At 57.7% G+C, this 18,808-nt stretch overlaps 2 protein-coding genes across 4 annotated transcripts; one reads left to right on the top strand and one right to left on the bottom strand.

Annotated features, from left to right (window-relative positions):
- Positions 1-395: 395 nt before the first annotated feature.
- Positions 396-7,937, top strand: HCN3 (hyperpolarization activated cyclic nucleotide gated potassium channel 3). The gene is made up of 8 exons (XM_036442798.2): positions 396-816; positions 2,594-3,023; positions 3,949-4,110; positions 4,506-4,724; positions 5,053-5,199; positions 5,591-5,831; positions 6,581-6,745; positions 7,120-7,937. The coding sequence occupies exons 1-8, from the start codon at positions 533-535 to the stop codon at positions 7,803-7,805; spliced, it is 2,334 nt and encodes a 777-aa protein (XP_036298691.1). The 5' UTR covers positions 396-532; the 3' UTR covers positions 7,806-7,937.
- An 874-nt stretch (positions 7,938-8,811) lies between these two features.
- PKLR (pyruvate kinase L/R) lies at positions 8,812-18,250 on the bottom strand. Of its 3 annotated transcripts, none has more exons than XM_036442811.2 (11): positions 18,115-18,250; positions 16,964-17,146; positions 13,710-13,801; positions 13,479-13,610; positions 13,200-13,386; positions 12,612-12,882; positions 12,296-12,446; positions 11,860-12,012; positions 11,602-11,768; positions 10,437-10,618; positions 8,812-9,865 (listed from the first exon to the last, which is right to left on the bottom strand). In XM_036442811.2, the coding sequence occupies exons 1-11, from the start codon at positions 18,218-18,220 to the stop codon at positions 9,759-9,761; spliced, it is 1,731 nt and encodes a 576-aa protein (XP_036298704.1). In that variant the 5' UTR covers positions 18,221-18,250; the 3' UTR covers positions 8,812-9,758. The 3 variants fall into 3 exon arrangements, with proteins under 3 accessions (XP_036298704.1, XP_036298705.1, XP_045439276.1); XM_036442812.2 differs by lacking the exon at positions 18,115-18,250 and adding an exon at positions 17,714-17,847; XM_045583320.1 differs by lacking the exon at positions 18,115-18,250 and adding an exon at positions 17,657-17,800.
- Between the last annotated feature and the right edge of the window lie 558 nt (positions 18,251-18,808).

Below are 18,808 nucleotides of genomic sequence, written 5' to 3'. Positions count from 1 at the left end.
CCCCACCTCTTCCATTGGTCCCTAATTCCTCGCCCTCCTCGGTCTCATCAGCTACAACGCCCGTCCGGTTTTCCCGCCGCTCGCAGGCGGCTCCACCTCCCTGGCGCTCAGTGAATAAAAAAGCCCAGCTCTAGGCCACGCCCTCCCCGGGGCCCCAGCCGCCTTTTCCGTTCTCCCTTCTCCTCCTACACTCGAAGGGCCGCCCCTATCCGCCAAGCCACGCCCACCGGGGTCCCTCTGGGATCCCGGCGCTGCTGGCCCCGCCCCCTCCGGGATGGCGCTCGGAGGCCCCGCCCACGCCCGCCCTGCCCAGCGTTCCCGCGGACGCCGCCAGGGGGCGCAGCGCACCGGCCCGCCGCCGGCGGGAGCGTGTCCCCCACACCCCTCTGCCCCGGGCGCCGGCGATTCCCGGCCCGCTACGCCTCCTCTGGGAGCCCGCGGGGCCGCGCCGGCCCGCCTCCGGGAGGGCCCGGGGGGTCCCCCATGGCCGCGGCAGGGTCTCGGAGACCAAGGGTGTAAGCCGCGGGGCGCCATGGAGGCGGAGCCGCGGCCGACGACGGGGCCCGGCGACCGGGCGACCCCTGGGCTGGAGGCGACGCCTCCCGCTGCCCCGGCGCCTGCGGCCGCCCCCTCCGGTCAGACCCCCGGGTCCACGTTCGGACCCGAGCCCAAAAGGAGGCAGTTCGGGACGCTGCTCCAGCCCGCGGTCAACAAGTTCTCCCTCCGCGTGTTCGGCAGCCACAAAGCTGTGGAAATCGAGCAGGAGCGGGTCAAGTCCGCGGGGGCCTGGATCATCCACCCCTACAGCGACTTCCGGTACCGGGGGCCCGGCAGGGGGTTGGGGGGTGGACCCCGATCCCATTTCCACTGCGGAGACACGGGGGTCGGACCCGCCCCGCTCTCCACGGCCGTTTCATCCCCAGCCCAGGGATCCCGGGTGGGGCGAGAGAGTCACTCCCACCGGCCTCGCCTGGAATCCTCAGGGACTTCTCAGGCTGGGGCCGCCGGAAGAGAAGCGGGCACGAGAGACCTGGATTGCCCGTTTCCAGGACCCCAGCACCCCGCCTGGACCACAGGGACTCCTGGAGTTAGGGGTCCTTGCCTCCTCCAGGACTGCTTGCTGGTGATCTGGGAAATTATGTCATATTCCAAGACTCAGGGCCAGCCTGAGAGAAAAACCAAGCTCCGTTTTCTTTCCCCCGCCCCCCACTCCCATCCCCTGCACCTGCTTAGTTCGGCAGGGTAGGCTACCAGGGAAAATGGGGATTCTGGGGGGATGGTGGCGGGGGTGTGTGTGTGGGAGGTATGGTGGGGGCGGGGGGGATTCTGACAGCAGTCCGGGTAGCTGTCCCTGGTGCTGAAAGCGGGATTCTGTGGAGCAGGGCTGGGACTCAGCGTCTGAGGCTGCAACACCAGGGCAAGGCTACCACCAGAGAGAAAGGACGGATGAAGGGTGGGGCGGAGCCATTTCGTAGTCCCCATCTGGCTGTACCTTTACATCAAGGGCGCTAGGGGAGGAGAGCTGCCCTGTCCTTGAGGGAAAGGAAGGACAGCGGTTTGATGAGGTGAGGGTGTGTGCAAAACATACCGAACTTAGGGAGTGAAACGAGTTGAAGGGATGAGGTGTGCATCAGGAGTCTGGAAACACGATCGGAGATTTGGACATCATCTTGAACCCACATTCACATACATTCCCTAAATGCTCCTTTCTCCCATTGTTTCCGCTACTCCCATCTTCTTTACTACCTCATTCCCACCCACCATGCGCCTTTCCCACTCTCCTAGTTTGCTACATCTGTGGATCTCCCTCCCTTCCCCCATTTCACCCTCAGATGTATCCCCAGGAGCCGTGTCTCCCCCTTATTATTGTGCTTTCCTCTGTCCTCTCTATCACCGCCAGGCTTGTGACTGCCTGTGAGTCAGGCCGTGAGGTTGCTCTATGGCTAGGAAAACCCTCTTTCTCTCTCCTCTCCCACTTCACAGTACAGGATTTCTCTTGTGGCCCAGGAGGAAGAGGAAGAGGATTTGTTGTTGGTGCACGGAAGGTTCACAGGTTCAGTTGGATTCCCGTCAAAGGCACATACCCCTTTGCAGGCTCCCTACTCCCGCATGTGTGGGAGGCAACCAATTGATGTGTCTCTCCCTGTTCATTCTCTCTAGAAACTCAATGGAAAAAAATATCCTTGGGTGAGGATTAAATAAATAAATATTTTTTGGGGGTGTGAGAGTCATTCATATTGCAGAAAGTGGCTGCAGTTGGATGAGTCCACAGTTGTATAGCATTACAGGGCATAACTATATTCTATTTTTCTACTGATGGACATCCAGGTTGTTTCCAAACTTAAAGCTGATAATATTTTTTCCCCCCCAAGTGTCTATATGGTATTGCTGGGAATGCAAATATCTGACTTTACTAGATAATGGCAAACTATTTTCCTAACTGGTGGTCCCAGTTTACCCTCCCATGAGCTGTAAATAGTTATCCCTTTTTCCGTGTCCTTGTCCACCCTTGGCCGGGTCAGGTGACCTGCTGTCAATCTGGATGGCTGATGCAATATCCTTGTGGTCCCACTCCCTATCCCACCCGCCTCAGGTTTTACTGGGACCTGGTCATGCTCCTGCTGATGGTGGGGAACCTCATTGTGCTGCCCGTGGGCATCACCTTCTTCAAGGAGGAGAACTCCCCGCCGTGGATCGCCTTTAATGTCCTCTCCGACACCTTTTTCCTGCTGGACCTGGGGCTCAACTTTCGCACGGGCATCGTGGTGGAGGAAGGCGCCGAGATCCTGCTGGCCCCGCAGGCCATCCGCACGCGCTACCTGCGCACCTGGTTCCTGGTGGACCTCATCTCCTCGATCCCCGTGGACTACATCTTCCTGGTGGTGGAGCTGGAGCCACGCCTGGACGCCGAGGTCTACAAAACAGCGCGGGCCCTCCGCATCGTGCGCTTCACCAAGATCCTCAGCCTCCTGCGGCTGCTCCGCCTCTCCCGCCTCATCCGCTACATACACCAATGGGAGGAGGTGGGGCGGGGAGGTGGGCAGGGGGGTCACAGATTTCTCCGAGACAGTGGTGTGGGGGAGAGGGGGACTCCTGGCGACTTTATGGGGTGGGCAGATGTGTGGGTGGAGTTTCCGAGGTTGGCTGTCTCTGAACTTGGTGAGGGAAAAGCAGGATCAGCATGGGGGTTGAGGGGATGGGGTCCCTGAGATGAGGATGGTGGTACAACTGCCAGACAAATGCCTGAGGGTTATTTGGACTCTGGGAGGAAGATGTCGGAGGAGAGCTAGTGATGACAGGGTGGGAAGAGGCTGGGGTGTCAGCCTCCGGGCAGCAGAATTTAGTGGTTCATTCCAAGTGCGGACTGTGCAATCTCATTGCTTGAGGTCAGACACCAGTTTTACCATTGACTATAGATGAGGCTTGGTTTTCTCTCCTATAAAATGAGAACATTAAGTATACTCACGAGTGATAAGGTTATAGGGTTAAAGAGTTAACACCTGTGAAGCACTTAGAATGGTGCTGGCATGTACCATAGTATGTGCTTAGCAAATCACCTATCATTATTGGAGAGGGAGAGGGCTGCTGGAATCCATTCTGATACACATGCCCTGTGACATTACACCATGAAATGCCCTCTCTCCTCTCTTCCAGGCTACACTGAGGTAGCTCGGGCAGCGCACCTCTGCTGTGGCACTGTGTGACTCTGGGCACACGACTGGCAGCAGTTTTCCTATCTATAAGATGAGCGGAGTGACACAGCCTACTTCGTATTCGCTAGATCTGTGTGCTGTAAAGCTCTGTCCACATAATGACCATATTTTTTAAACTCATGGGGCTGGGGTTAGAGAGAGAAGTTCAAAGAGGGAATTTGCAAGGCTGGGGCTGGAGGAGATAGATGGCCAGGAAGGGTTCCAGTCCACAGTGGCCCCTCCTCGGAATCCTCAGATCTTTCACATGACCTATGACCTGGCCAGTGCTGTGGTTCGCATCTTCAACCTCATCGGGATGATGCTGCTGCTCTGTCACTGGGACGGCTGCCTGCAGTTCCTGGTCCCCATGCTGCAGGACTTCCCTCCGGACTGCTGGGTCTTCATCAACCACATGGTGGTGAGACCTCCCCGCAGCTCTCCTCTCCCGGCATTCTGAGGGCTCTCCTGTCTGAGCAGGGGGAGGACCACAGGGGGCAAGAGATGATGGGGAGACGACCGAGAGAGAAGGCAGGATGAGGAGGTGGGGGGCGAGGTGAGGTGGGCAGAGACCCAGAGGAAGTGCTTGTGTGTTGGAAGGAGAAGACGGGGAAGGAAACATAGGCAGAAACTGAAGTCCCTAAACTGCAAAAGAGGCCCCTTCTACCTCGGGGCTCCCCTGGACCAAACTTAGATGCCTCCTAGGAGACAGATGTGAAATGAATGGGGGCAGAAGGACTAAGAGAGAGAGAAAAGGGTCAGGAGAATGAGGCTCTGAGGGCCCTCTGCCCACCGGTGCAATCCTTTGTTCTCCAGAACCACTCGTGGGGCCGCCAGTACTCCCATGCCCTGTTCAAGGCCATGAGCCACATGCTGTGCATTGGCTACGGGCAGCAGGCACCAGTGGGCATGCCTGACGTCTGGCTCACCATGCTCAGCATGATTGTGGGCGCCACCTGCTACGCGATGTTCATCGGCCACGCCACCGCCCTCATCCAGTCCCTGGATTCCTCCCGGCGGCAGTACCAGGAGAAGGTCAGCAGGGACAGGAGAAGGGAGGGGTGCTGGAGGCTGGGTAGCTGACACATACTCCTGTGGTTCTCTGTATCCATGTCCATGTGTCTCGTGCCCCTCTGTGTACCTTTCCCTTGTTTGCACCTATACCCCTGACCTTGGACGCCTCCCCTGCCTGTGTCTGATTTGTCCCTCTGTGGCCTTGTGTTCTCCCTTCTACCTCCTTGCTTCACTTCCCTGGATTTGGTCCACGTTTGTGACCTTCCTCCACACACACCTGCCTCCACTGTTCTCTTTCCTGTTTCTTGGATCTGTCCTCTTTCCTGCTGGCCATCGGCTGGCCCTCCAGTACAAGCAGGTGGAGCAGTACATGTCCTTCCACAAGCTGCCGGCTGACACACGGCAGCGCATCCATGAGTACTACGAGCACCGCTACCAGGGCAAGATGTTCGATGAGGAGAACATCCTGGGCGAGCTGAGCGAGCCACTCCGGGAGGTAGGTCTGGGCACGGCCCTGGGAGGGGCTCTTTGAGGACCGGGGCTTCCAGGATGGCGCCTGGGGTAAGGGCTGTCGGTTAGCAGAGGGCCCCATGGGAGCCAGGCCTTTGGGGGGTGCTGTCAGGGGCTAAGGTCTTTCTTGAAGTTCATATGGGGGAGAAGTGTATGTGGGGAGGGAGGGCAGGGCTCTCTGTTTGGGAGGATGCTCCTTTGAGGGCTCCTGGGAGAGCCCTGAGGGCAGGAGCTTAGGGATGGTCCCCGGCCCACAGAAGCATCCTCATTCTTGCAGATCCTGACCCAGGGGTGGGGCCTCTGGAGACAGATGAGCTGGATGGGGGCACCTTGGGACAGGGGGCACAGAGTGCCTGACAGGCCCCTCCCCCTCCCAGGAGATCATCAACTTCACCTGCAGGGGCCTGGTGGCCCACATGCCGCTGTTCACCCACGCGGACCCCAGCTTCGTCACCGCGGTGCTCACCAAGCTGCGCTTCGAGGTCTTCCAGCCGGGGGACCTGGTGGTGCGCGAGGGCTCCGTGGGCAGGAAGATGTACTTCATCCAGCACGGGCTGCTCAGCGTGCTGGCCCGCGGCGCCCAGGGCACCCGCCTCACCGACGGATCCTACTTTGGGGGTCAGCGGGCCTCAGGGCGGGTGGGGGTAGTAGAGCGGAGAATGGAGGGCCCCTGCTCCCCTGGAGCCCAGTCCCTGCCTGGCCATGCTGCAGAGTCACAGAGCCCAGCCCCTCCCCAGCCGGCCTCCTTAGTCAAAGTCTCTGGGCCTGGAACTCTGTGTTTTTAAGAAGCTTTTGAAGAGATGCTGATGCAATGCCAGGTTGAACATTTCTGGGCCTTTTAGAATCTATCATTGGTGAGACCCGAAGATCCTCTGGGATGAGGGGCAGCAGGAAAAGCAGTGCCGTCCCACAGGCTTCTCTGGGTGGCTCCCTGCTGGTGTGCCCCAGGGGCCAGCCTGTGGCAGTGCGGGCAGTTCTGCCAGCGGGTGCCCACAGTGACTTAAAGCTCATGTAACCTCTCAGTCTGCAAACCACCCTCCAGCGTTTCTAGCGCGTTGCCCTTTGCCCTTTGGCACTGTTCCTCGCTGCCTGGGCTCTCCTGGGTGTTTACATAAAGCAGTGGAGCAGGGTAAGAATTAAAGCGGAATATCTACAGGCGGGGGCCAGCCAGACCTGCCGGGTTGTCAGCTTCAGTTGGGGAGAGTGAGGCCGATAATTGTGTAGGTGTGAAGAGTGACAGTGCTGGGAGCACGCAGGGACCAGGGCTGGGTGAGTAGGGAGGAGCCGGAGGCAGCGGGGTCGGCTGCTGCAGACCAGGGAGAATGAGCTCCGGGCACTGGTTCTGAAGGCTCCTCCCAAACCCGCAGAGATCTGCCTGCTGACGCGGGGCCGGCGCACGGCCAGCGTGCGGGCCGACACCTACTGCCGCCTCTACTCGCTCAGCGTGGACCACTTCGACGCCGTGCTCGAGGAGTTCCCCATGATGCGCCGGGCCTTCGAGACCGTGGCCATGGATCGGCTGTGCCGCATCGGTGAGGCCTGTCCCCTGAGCCTTCTCTCGGCCCAGCTTGGGCCCTTACCCATCTGCATAGTAAGAAGCCCCATTGTCCCAGGCCCAGCCTTTAGTGCTCCAGTGTCACCCCTTCCCCCCCCCCCCCCGCCCCATCCCAGAAAATGCCCCCCTAGGCCTTTCAACACCGTGGCCCACTGTCCTGGTCTCTCAGCATCTCCTGCCCTTGGGGATATCGCCCTGAGTTCCCATCCCGGGGCCTGCTGCCTGAGGCCCTGACCCTCACCATCTCTGACTCATGCTCTCATCGCTTGACCCTTCTCTCCACCCTGACATTCGACCTTTATCTCGGGTTCCCTCCCTCTGCTTCCCTCCTCTCGCCGGGACAACCTCTAGGTAAGAATTCTGTTCTGCGGTGGAAACGCTCCGGGCCCAGTCCGGGCAGCAGTGGGGGCATCTTGGAGCAGCACTTGGTGCAACACGACAGGGACATGGCTCGGGGTGTTCAAGGCCTGGCCCCGGGCACAGGAGCCCGGCTCAGCGGGAAACCGGTGCTGTGGGAGCCACTGGTGCACGCGCCTCTGCAGGCCGCCGCCGTGACCTCCAGCGTGGCCATCGCCCTGACTCACCAGCGGCAACCCCTGCTCCTCTCCCCCGACTCTCCAGCCACCCTCCTCGCTCGCTCATCAGGCTCCCCAGCCTCCCCGCTGGTGCCTGGTCGGGCTGGCCCTCTGCTGGCCCGGGGGCCGTGGGCATCCACCTCCCGCCTGCCCGCCCCACCGGCCCGAACACTCCAAACCAGCCTGTCCCAGGCCGGGCGCTCCCAGGTGTCCCTGCTGGGCCCTCCCCCAGGGGGAGGTGGACGCCGCCTAGGACCTTGGGGCCGCCCGCTCTCAGCATCCCAACCCTCCCTGCCTCAGCGGGGGACAGGCGATGGCTCTCAAGGGCGGAAGGGCTCAGGGAGTGAACGCCTGGCCCCCTCAGGGCTCCTGGTCAAGCCTCCAGGGATAGCCCAGCTCCCCAGGCCACCAATGCCTGAGCCAGCCGCCCCGAGGGGTCCCCAGCTGTCTGCCAACATGTGAACCCCCTAGGTAGCTCTCAGGTGCATAGTGAGTCCCTGAAGGCAGACAACTCTTGGGGAAGGCCAAGAGGACCTGAAACACTGCCCTATGGGAATATCTCCCCTTAGTGCCAAAAGGTAGTTTCTATCCTCAGCTCAGGCACCCTGCGGCCTCCTAATCCATTCGCCATTCATCAGACGTACTGAGCCCAGCCTACCATGTACACGGCGCTGTGTCTCCACTGCCAAGTAGAAGTGACTCCAAGCCTTAGGTGGAGGTGTTCCCCCGCCATGGTCCTGCCAGGTGCAGGCCCAGGCCCCTGAGCCCACCTTATTAAGCACAAGTACTTGCCCAGGCCATCACTGCCAAGTAACCAGATGTCTGTCTCTCTGTCCGTGACCCTGCAGGGCCTGCCTGGAGGGTTATCCTCCTGTCCTCCTAGCAGAGCTGTGGATCACTTGTGTCCCATGCTGTCAACAAATGTTTAGGGTCACCAGTTGGGCATCCACCCTCACTGCCATGTGCAGGGCCCCCCCATCTATACCCCTGGGTGGGAACACGTCTCCTGCCGAGTTCCTGGCACTGTCTCCGGTAGAACAGTCTCTTTGTAAAGAGGGCCACCCCTCCCTGTGTCCCTGCCCCACCGGTGTCCCCCTTGAAGCTAAGGATGTCCGGCACCTCCTTATTTAGTGCACCAGCCTAGATCCCCCAGGTGAGGGGGAAGTGGCTGAATCCTTAGATGGCACTTTTTCTTTCCTTCTTCCCTTATTTATTCAATTATTTAATAATTATATTTATTCATTTGCTAATTTTATTTATTATCAATTCATTTTATTCACCCATTTCTTTGTCTATCCCTCCCCCTCCTCCTGGGAGGGAGACAGGAAGGGGCAGCCCTTCCACCCCCCACCGCCAGTTCCTGTGGTCCTTGTCCAACTCCCTCAGCAGCAATACCAAACACTCCCTATCTAGGCAGGGGCACAAGGGCCACCTGAGGTGACTGTTCCTTTTAGGTTTTTGTTTTTTATCCCTACTGAGTCTGCTGTTGGTACAGGAGTAAGGGGAGGACCCGAGGGATCTGAGCCTGGGGAAGGCCAGCACTTCTGCCTTCTCAGGAACTAGAGAAATCCCTCACCCCACCCGTGTCTCCATGCCTACTCTACAGCACGAAGAAAGTGGGGCCAGGGCCCCAACTGTCTCTCCTGCGTAAGGAGTTCTGGGCTTCTGGGTATGTGGGAGTTTTATAATTGCTTCAAAACAGCTGGGTTTAAAAAAGAAAATAGAGACACTCAGTTTGGCTCCTCGTTTGAGTGTGGAAACAAAGTGGGTATGAAGGAATTCCTGGGTGCAGAAGGGAAATCGCCCAGCAAGGCGTGAGATGGCCCTGGGAGCAGCCAGGCCATGGTCTGCTATCCCAGCGGGGTGCTGAAGACAGTGGTGGGTGTGCTCCCCAGCATCCCTTACCTAGGCTTCCCCCAAGAGTGGGGTTTTGATGTTACTGTTAGTTACCATGAAGGAAGAGGTGGCACTCTCCTCAGGAGATAAGCAGATGACCGTAAAGGCCACATATGAGAACAACAGTCTGCACGGATGTGAAATGTTTCTAAAATGGACGTGATTGCTCTGGCCCCCTCTCCTCTGCCTCCAGGTGTGGGAAGCCTGGGGAAATACAATTAACCGGTTACGCTGGGATTAAAGTCTCCGAGCATCTTAGGGTCCAGCTCAGAGCACTGGGTGCAGACATTGTACGATTGGTGCTTCCGGATGGCCAATGCTTAATTGGACATTTTTAGGGCCTGCATGAAATGGGGAGGAGGGAGGAACCCTGAAATGGGGCAGATGGCAGATGTGGCCTCAGGCAGGGAAGACGGGAGTAGAGAGAAGACAGATGAAGAGTGTGGGGGGCATGGAGTGGAGGAAATGGGGAGGAGGGATGGGGTCCAGAGCCGGCTGGGTCAGAGGGGGAAGGGCATCTCAGGAAATGTTTATCACTCGCATGATGTTGGTATAGCCAGACCCCGGTCGCCAGCCCGTCACCACAATCACCAGGTCCCCAGCATGGAGGAAGCCACGGAGCTTTCCTGGGGGAAGGGAAGATGACAATCAGCCACTGAGGGCCCGGGTCAGCCCTGTCATGAGAGCCAGCCACCACCTTCGCCCTCAAGGCCAGCCGGCAGGAATGAGAGGCCTGAGGCTAAACTACAATGTGGGCCTCAGGTAGCAGGGATGAGAGCACTGCGCTATAATAGAATTGCAGGTGTGTCTGTGGGTGGTGTGGTGGGTGTTGCTAAGCAGCAAGTCTATCTACCCGTGTTGCTATGCCAACGGGGAGAGGTGGGGTGTGATTGTAGCCAGTTCTAAATTAGATTTCCAGTTGCGGGGGACCAGGTCCCCTTTCTCCTGTCACCTCCTGCTTCTTAGATCCCACCAGGCTCTACCACATGATGAAGGCAGCAGCGGGTTAACTTGTTAGGGAAGGCCCTGATCTCTCTCCTTCTGCCTCTCCCCAGCAAGTCCATGGAGGCCAAAATATCTCTGAGTCTCAGTGAACCTCGCAGAGTAAATCTAGGCCTTTGCGTGGGTGTGGGAAGTGAGGTAGGGGGGGGCTCACGACACAAACCCGTGGGTGGGGAGGAAGTCCAGATGACTCACCGCTTTCAATGCCAAATTGAACCCGGCGATCCACATCCTCTGCCCAGACGGCCACTGGAGGTTCGTGGTACAGCAAGGGGAAGACTCCTCGGCACAGGTGGGCCTGGCGGGCAGCCTGGGCGGAGCGGGTGACGGCAATGACCGCTGCCCGAGGTCGGTAGCGAGACAGCAGCTGGGCGGAGCTGAAGGAGGCGGAGGAGGTCAGCCCAGGGCAGTGAGAGCGCTAAGTCAGAAACTAAGTCGGTAGCGAGACAGCAGCTGGGCGGAGCTGAAGGAGGCAGAGAAGGTCAGCCCAGGGCAGTGAGAGCGCTAAGTCAGAAACTAGAGTTTGGGTTCTGGTTCCCAGTGTCACCAACAAGCTGTGTGACCCCAGCTGGGTAAGTCCTATTTCTCTGGGTCTTGATTTTCCTCATCTGTAAAGTGGGTATAAGAATGGCTGCCCTTCTTACCACACAAAGAAGATATGAAATAATAAAGGGTACATCAAATAAAATAGTTCAGGAAAAAACTCTTTGAGAAACAAAACCCTCTGAGAAGACACCCTTATAGTGTACAAGTAGTACTTAACTTACAAATGTCTCTGAGGAAATAGGCATATGTGGTAGAGCTGGGTGACTTACCCAAGGTGTCATATCAGAGCAAAGACTTGAACTCAGCCCTGGGCCCAGCAGTGTAAGACTGTGGGCTAAATGCAAAACACTTGTTCCCAGCAAGTGTGGCTCAGCGGCTGAGCATCGATCTATGAACCAGGAGGTCACGGTTTGATTCTAGGTCAGGGCACATGCCCGGATTGTAGGCTCCATCCCCATTAGGGGGCTTGCAGGAGGCAACCAATCAATGATTCTCTCTCATCATGGATGTTTCTATCTCTCCTTTTCCCTCCCTCTCTGAATCAATAAAAATATATTTTAAAAATTATTTAAATGCAAAGGACTTGCCTCTGAGCCCTAGGAGCCCGAAGGGTCTGGAAACCAGTGCTCCAGGGATGCCGCCTGGAGATCACCGCCACCTATCCTGGGGAGCACCAAGAGCTCCCCCGGCCTCCAGCTCTCATAACTACCCCTCCTCTTGCCCCAGCATGGCACTCCTCACCTCTGATGGCCAGACAAAACCCACGCCTGTGGCCCCTGACCCAAAGGCTTGTGTGGTACCCCGTGCCCCTCACCGGCCGGTTTTGGTCAGCACGATGATGGCCGCAGCACAGCACTTGAAGGAAGCCTCCACCGCACCAATGGCAGTGACTTCGGTGGGGTCGCGGGTCAGGGGTGCGGCCCGGCGCAGCTCCTCGAACAGCTGCCGGTGGTACACCGCGGCTTCTGCCTCCCTGGCAATCTGCAGGCACCAGGAGGTCAGGCTGGACGGGGGCACCGGCCTGGCAGGCATCTGGCTGTCCGGCCCACCTCCGCGCCTCACGGGCTCTCACCGCGTGCTGCATCATCACGGCCTCCACCGGAAAGCTGCCCTTGGCCGTCTCCCCCGACAGCATGATGCAGTCTGCGCCGTCCAGCACGGCGTTGGCCACGTCGCTCGTCTCTGCCCGCGTGGGCCGGGGCTTACTGATCATGCTCTCCAGCATCTGGGGGACATCTGGATGTCAGAGCTGCAGGAGTCACACTCTGATCAGGGAAGCTTCTCCTCTGACATCCACATCCTCAGCGTGCTCAGGAAGGCCAGGGTCACAAACGACGGTGGCATCCTGGCAGGTCAGTGTCCTTATCTGAGAATGGGGGTCACGGTATCTCATCCTGACTTCATTGTCTGAGGATCAAACCCTGGACAGCAAACCGCGCCATAGACCCAAGGCGCAGGCACGCCCCCTCAGGTGTCCCCAAACCCAGCGTGCCCAGCCCACTCCAGACCTGTGTGGCACAGACAACTGGTTTGCCCGCCAGGTTGCAACGTCCAATCATCATCTTCTGAGCCAGGAAAACCTTCTCAGCTGGGATCTCGATGCCCAGGTCACCCCGCGCCACCATGATGCCATCGCTCACTTCCAGGATTTCATCGAACCTGGGCGGTTGGGGGGTCAGGGCTGGGGAAGAGCCTGGAAAAGCCAGGGAGAGGAGGAGGGAGGGGAGGAGGGAGAGGAGGCGGGAGAGGAGGAGGGAGAGGAGGCGGGCGAGGAGGAGCTACGGGCTGGTTAAGGGCCAGGGAGGGGCAAAGGCCAGGCCTCACTTCTTCACGCCTTCGTGGTTCTCGATTTTGCTGATGATCTTGATGGCCTGTCCTTCAGGCCCCAGAGCAGCCCGCACCGCAGCCACATCGCTGGCCTTCCGAATGAAGGAGGCAAAGACGATGTCCACGCCATGCTCCACCCCGAAGCGCAGGTCCCGGAAGTCTTGCTCGGACAGCCCGGGCAGGTCCACCTCGGTGCCCGGCAAGTTCACGCCCTTGCGGCTGCCCAGGACGCCGCCGTTCTCCACCTCGGTCTCCAGCCCCGCGGGGCCTGCGGGCATGGGAAGGGCCAGGCTCCGTCAGGGGGACCCGGGCAGCGTCACGGACTTGGGAACAGGGGGCCGGCCCCCCAGGAGATTGGGATCCACGTCCCATTCTGTCCGTCCGCCTTCGGCCTGGGCTCCGCATGGAGGCCTCGGGTGGAGAAACGCCTGCCCGCCAGCCCAGCCCCAACGAGGGAGCCCGGAGTCTGGATGCGGGGCTCCCGGGCCAGGAGGTAAGGACACCGGGCTGGGGGAAAGGGGCGGCCTGGGCGGTGGGGGCGCGGGGCGGGTGCAGGGGCCGGAGGAAGGGGCGCCCAGCCCGCACCGATTGTCTTGACCGTCAGGGAGATGAGCCCGTCGTCGATGTAGATGCGGCCCCCCACCGGCAGGACCCTGACGATGTTGGGGTAGTCCACCCACACGGTGCGCGCGTCCCCCCGCGTCCGGAACGCCGGGTCCACCGTCACCAGCACCTGCGAGCCCTTCACCAGCTCCACCTCCGCCTCGGGGCCCTGGGGGGAGCCAGCGCCTGAGTGCGCCCCTCCGCCCGCCCCGGCCCTGCCCTGCGCCCCTCCGCCCAGACCCCCTCCCCGCCGCCTCTCACCCCCTGCAGGATCCCGGTGCGGATCTCCGGGCCCTTGGTGTCCAGGGCAATGGCCACCGGCCGGTAGCTGAGCGGGGAGGCCGCGAAGCTCTCCACCGCCTCCCGGATGTTGGCGATGGACTCGGCGTGGTACTGGGGATAGAACCAAACCGAGCCGGGGTTTCAGGGGAAGGTGGCCTCCACCCGGGGGCATCCCCCAGCTCCGCCGCCTCCCGCGACCCCCTCCCGAACCTCGTGGGAGCCGTGGGAGAAGTTGAGTCGCGCGATGTTCATGCCGGCCTTGATCATCTCCTTGAGGCGCTCCACGGAGCGCGAGGCCGGCCCTGGAAGCAGAGGTGCCACTCAGACCGCTTTCCCCCCAACCCGAGCCAGCCCACCCGCCGTCCTCAGATGTGCTGAGTGCCACGGAAGCCCTGTTACCAGACCTTTAGTCCCTGACCCACCCCGCTCATAAGTCACCCCTTCCCCTCTCCAGCCAGCCACTTGGGGGGAGGCATCCCTGCCGGGGCGGGCAGGGGAGGGTCCTAGGCCAGGTCTGAGGCAGCCGTGCCTGCAGTGGTGTAAGTGCTGCAGTGGGTGTAACCTCAGCGGATGAGGGGGACAGCCAGGGGTGGGTGCCAGGTGAGGGCATTTGGGGCTGTAGAGCAGATAAGCCTCATTTTGGTTGAGGAGAGTTGAATTCTACCCCATTTCTGCTCTCTGACGGAGCAGCTAGCTGTGTGACTGAGAGCCAGTTGGCCCTACCTACCTGTGCATTAGGCCTCCTCCCGATCACCTGCTCAAAGACTTACTCAGCCATCCTACAATCCTCTCTGTCATCAGTGTTTGCCTTTTAATGGTCTCATTCTCATCAGCATGTAAATCTGCTGTTATTTCTTTCATCATAAAAAATTACCTTGCTCCACTCATGTGGCTCAGTGACGTATGAACCAGGAGGTCAGGGTTCAATTGCAGGTCAAGGCACATGGGGGCGGGGGACTGGCCCCCAGTAGGGGGCAGCTGATCAGTGGTTCTTTTCATTCTTTCTCATAATTGTGGGGCATGCAGGAGGTTGGAGCCAGGAACCCTCGCATGTGCCCTGACTGGGAATTGAACCGTGACCTCCTGATTCATGAGTCTGATGCTCAACCACTGAACCGTGTCACCGGGCCTCTCTCATTGTTGATGTTTCTATCTCTCCCTCTCCTTTCCTCCCTGAAATCAATAAAAAAAATATATTTAAAAAATATATGTTCCCAGTTCTCCCTCCAGCTACAGTCTTACTTATTTTCTATATAGTTTTATTGAATCAGAGAGGAAAGGGAAGGGAGGGAGAGATAGAAACTTCAATGATGAGAGAGCATCATTGATTGGCTGCTGCCTGCACACCCCACACTGGGGATGGGGCCTGCAACCCAGGCATGGGCCCTGACTGGGAATCTAACCATGACCTCCTGGTTCAAAGGTCGACGCTCAGCCGCTGAGCTACATGGACCAGGCTACAGTCCTATTTCTTTGCTCTCCTCTGCAGCAGAACTCATTGTAAGAGTTATCTGTACTTGCTCCCTCCAGTTCTCCATCCCTATACTTTGTACCCACAGTCATTTGTTCGCCCCCATCTCTCCACTGCATCTGTTCTTGTTAAGGTCACCAAGAAGCTCCGTGTTTTTGCTAAACCTAATGGTCAGTTCTCAGTCTCATCCTAGCTGGGCCGTCGGCAGCACTGGCTACATGTCCTTCATGTACCTTCTTCACTGGGCCTCTGGGACGCCACCCTCACTTGATTCACTCCCACTCACTGGCTCTCCTCAGCCTCACTTCCTGCTTCTTCCCCTTAAGGTTAGATGTCCCATTCTCTTCTTTGTCATTTCACCTTCACTCCCTTGGTGGTCTCAACCAGTTTTGTGGCTTTAATACCATCTATATGCTGACAATTTATATCTCCAATTCAGGCATCTCTCCTGAACCCAGAGTTGTGTGTATCTGATTGCCTACTCTGAATTACACTTGAATGTCTAATATGCACCTCAAACTCAACTTTCCCCCAACCGAACACCTGCTCTCCACCTCCATACCTCTCCACCAGGCTTTCAGTGATAATGAATGCATCCCTCTAGTTCCCACACCAAACACTTGGAGATATCCTGACTACTTTTCATCCTCAACCCACCCACATCCAATCCATTGAAAAATCCTTCAAAATTCAAAATGCATTCAGAATCTGATCACTACGTGTTTTTTAAAAATTTAAATCTCTCCCCTTCTTCCCCCTCTCTTCCCCTCTCTCTTTTTTGTTAATCATCACCTGAGGATATTTTTCCCATGGGCCCTTTTAGAGACAGTGTGAAGGCGGGGAGTTTGGGGAGACAGAGAGAAATACCCTCTGGAGGGACACATGGATTGGTCTCCTGAAGGAAGGTGCCCTTGACTGGAAATCAAACCCTGGCCCCTTGGGTCCTGGGGCTGACTCTCTAACCCACATGTGTCAAACACAAGGCCCGAGGGCCAAATCTGTCCCGCCAGGCCTTGCAATGTGGCCCGCACCACGCTGTCATCACTGCACTCCGCTGCGTTTCCATCACAATGACAGTTTAAGACTGTTCAGTAAACCATTCGGCCCGAGATTTAGGCTGGATTTTAGATTTTGGCCCCTTCTCTGATTGAGTTCGACACCCCTACTCTAACCACTGAGAAAACTGGCCAGGGCTTGTTTTTCAATCACAGTTTACAGTCAGTAGCCTCTGATCACGTCTCACCACCTCCATTATCACCACCTGGTTTGACCCAGAATGCAGGAGCAGCCCCCACCCCGCCTCCCACCTACTCCCAGTGCAGCAGCCGGGGCGGTTCCATTAAAACATAAGTAAGAGCATGCCATTTCCCCGCTCAAAATGATGCAGTGGTTTCCCATTTTACTTGAAGGAAACAGCTCAAATTCTAAAAATTCTATTAAGCTCTACATGATCTTCCCCTCCCCCCCAAATCCCTTTTGATACTTTCCCCCCCTTAATAGTTTCTAGCCACCCCAGCCTCCTTGACGTGGGGTTTGTGCTGACCATTCGCTCTGCATGGAGCTCTTCCTCCTAATCCCCTACATTCTCTCATCTCTTTCAAATGTTTGCTCAGCGTCTACTTTTCAAAATAATGTCTCCTCAGACTTCCTCTCCAGGACTGCGGCCTTCTCCCGCCCTGGCATCCCTGGTGCCCCTCCCCCTGCTCTACTCTTCCCCACAGTAATGATAACTTTCCAACATCCTAAATGGTTGTATTTATCACTTACTGTCTCACCCCGCTAGACTGTCAGCTCCCCAGGGGTAGTGATCTTTGTTTATTTCACTGGTCAACTCCCAAGGCCCCGAACCTTATCTACCAAGTGCTCAACAAATATTTGCTGAATGAATGACTCTGTCAGACATGGAGACATCTCAAAGGAGACAAAGGATGGAGAAGGCCCTTAAGAAACACCCAGGAAGCCCTGTGATCCTGCGGGGCTGGGGGGTGCTCACCAATGGTGGCGATGATGCTGGTGCTGCGAGCAGCCACGGGCTCTGAGTCGATGTCCAGCAGGCAGAGATGCTCCAGGAAGGTGTCTGCCATCGCAGCGGGCAGCTGCTGCCTCTGGAAGAAGGCAGTGCCCAGCTCCTGGGTCAGCTGGGCCACGCTGGCCAGCCGTAGGAACCCTGCTGGCCCTGCAGAGAAGGAGGCCGCATGGGCACCTGCCTCTCCTCCCCTCCAGCGCAGCACACCCTCCTTTCCTTCCCTCCGCTCTCAGTCCTTGTGAGCTGGGCAGTACGCACGCACTACCTCACACAGTCACAAAGATCCTACCCAGCAGGAATGATTAAATGCTCTACAATGATCCCCATTTTACAGATAAGGAAACAGAGGCTGAGAAAGATTAAATAAATTGCCCAGTATCACATAGTTTCTAAGTAACAGAGTTGGGATGCAACTCCAGGTCTGACTAGCTCCAGGCCCAAGTCCAGCTCTCTGACACTCACAACTCCCCACTTCTTGGATTTTTTACCCTTTAGCCACTGACTCCCCTCAGGGTCTCCCCACCCCTCCATATCTAATCCACAGTAGCCCCTCATTATCCAGGCCCAGAATCACCCAGTTCCCTTTTCTAAGGCCCCTGTTGTCTTTCCTCCCATCTGCTGGCTTCTCCGTCCTCTCCTCTGAGTTTCCTCAGTCCTCACCCCCCGCTGCTAATCCAGGTCTTGAGGTCCCTGGAGCCTGAGTCAGGCCAGCGGTACCCTCCATGGCCCTGCACGCCTGCCGGTCTCTGGTGGTCGGCTCCATACTGTCAGGCCATCAGAAGCACAAGGCCCGCTGGGCTGGGGATCAGTTCTGCCTGCTGGTTAAAGTGTCACCAATGCCTCCCCTGTCACTGGAGGCCCTGTGCACCGGGGGTCAGAGTCCAAGAATCCCGTGGCTCCCATGCTGCAGGCTCCACTCGGCCTTCCCTCTAGGAGCTGGAGAGCAGGCCCAGACCAGGGCCCATAGCTTAATGCAGGGGACACCCGGCTAGACACTGACCCTCCCCAAGCCCCTTCTAGAGAGCAGCAGATATGCATCTTTTGTGCCCTCCACCCCTACTCCTGATTTCTACCCCCATCTTCCCTCTCTTTTCACTGGCTCATGTCGATCCCCTTACCTCCCGGAGCCCCGATCAGGACAGACTTGGCGAAGTCCCTTTGAGACTTAGAGATACATGACCAAAACTGCCAGGGTCCCGTGTTCTCGTTCTCTTGTACTGACATGCTTCCAAAGTATGGGCTGGGGCTGCGGGACTGTGTGGAGAGAGGGGGAGAGGATAACAAAACTGCTGGTCTTATCGAAGGGAGCCAGAGAGAAGAAAAGGGACACACCCAGTAGGCTGCCCCTGTCCCCCACAAAGTCCCTCCCCCAGACCTACCGGCTCTCTTCCCTTGCCTCTGTCATTCCCCCTCTCTCATCCATATTTCCTGATAAATTGTAATCCATCCATTTGCCATCAACCTGAATAGAGATTTTTTTTTTTTTTTTAAATCAGTGATATGGCCCCTGGGAAATGGGGTTGCGGGTAAGGGCTGGAGCCTGAGGAAGGGGATGGGAAGCATGTGGTAGTGTGGTGGGACTCTGGAAGGGTTCTGATAGCATGCTAGCACTGGCTACCACGTGCTCATTGATCATTCTCCAACGTTTGTTGAGCCCCTACCCTGTGCCAGGTACTGAGGATGCCTTTGTCTTTCTGTGGAATCCACAATATGATAGGAAGACAGACTACAAATGAGTATCAGACAAATAAAGCTATAACCACACACTGTGTAAGTGCTATATGGAATTGATCAGCATGCTGGAACAGACAG

Source organism: Pipistrellus kuhlii, unplaced genomic scaffold, assembly GCF_014108245.1.
Source record: "Pipistrellus kuhlii isolate mPipKuh1 unplaced genomic scaffold, mPipKuh1.p scaffold_m20_p_18, whole genome shotgun sequence".
In the NCBI taxonomy this organism is placed as follows: Eukaryota; Metazoa; Chordata; class Mammalia; order Chiroptera; family Vespertilionidae; genus Pipistrellus; species Pipistrellus kuhlii.
The sequence above is the reverse complement of the archived record's forward strand: the minus strand, read 5'-3'. Positions and strand labels throughout refer to the sequence as shown.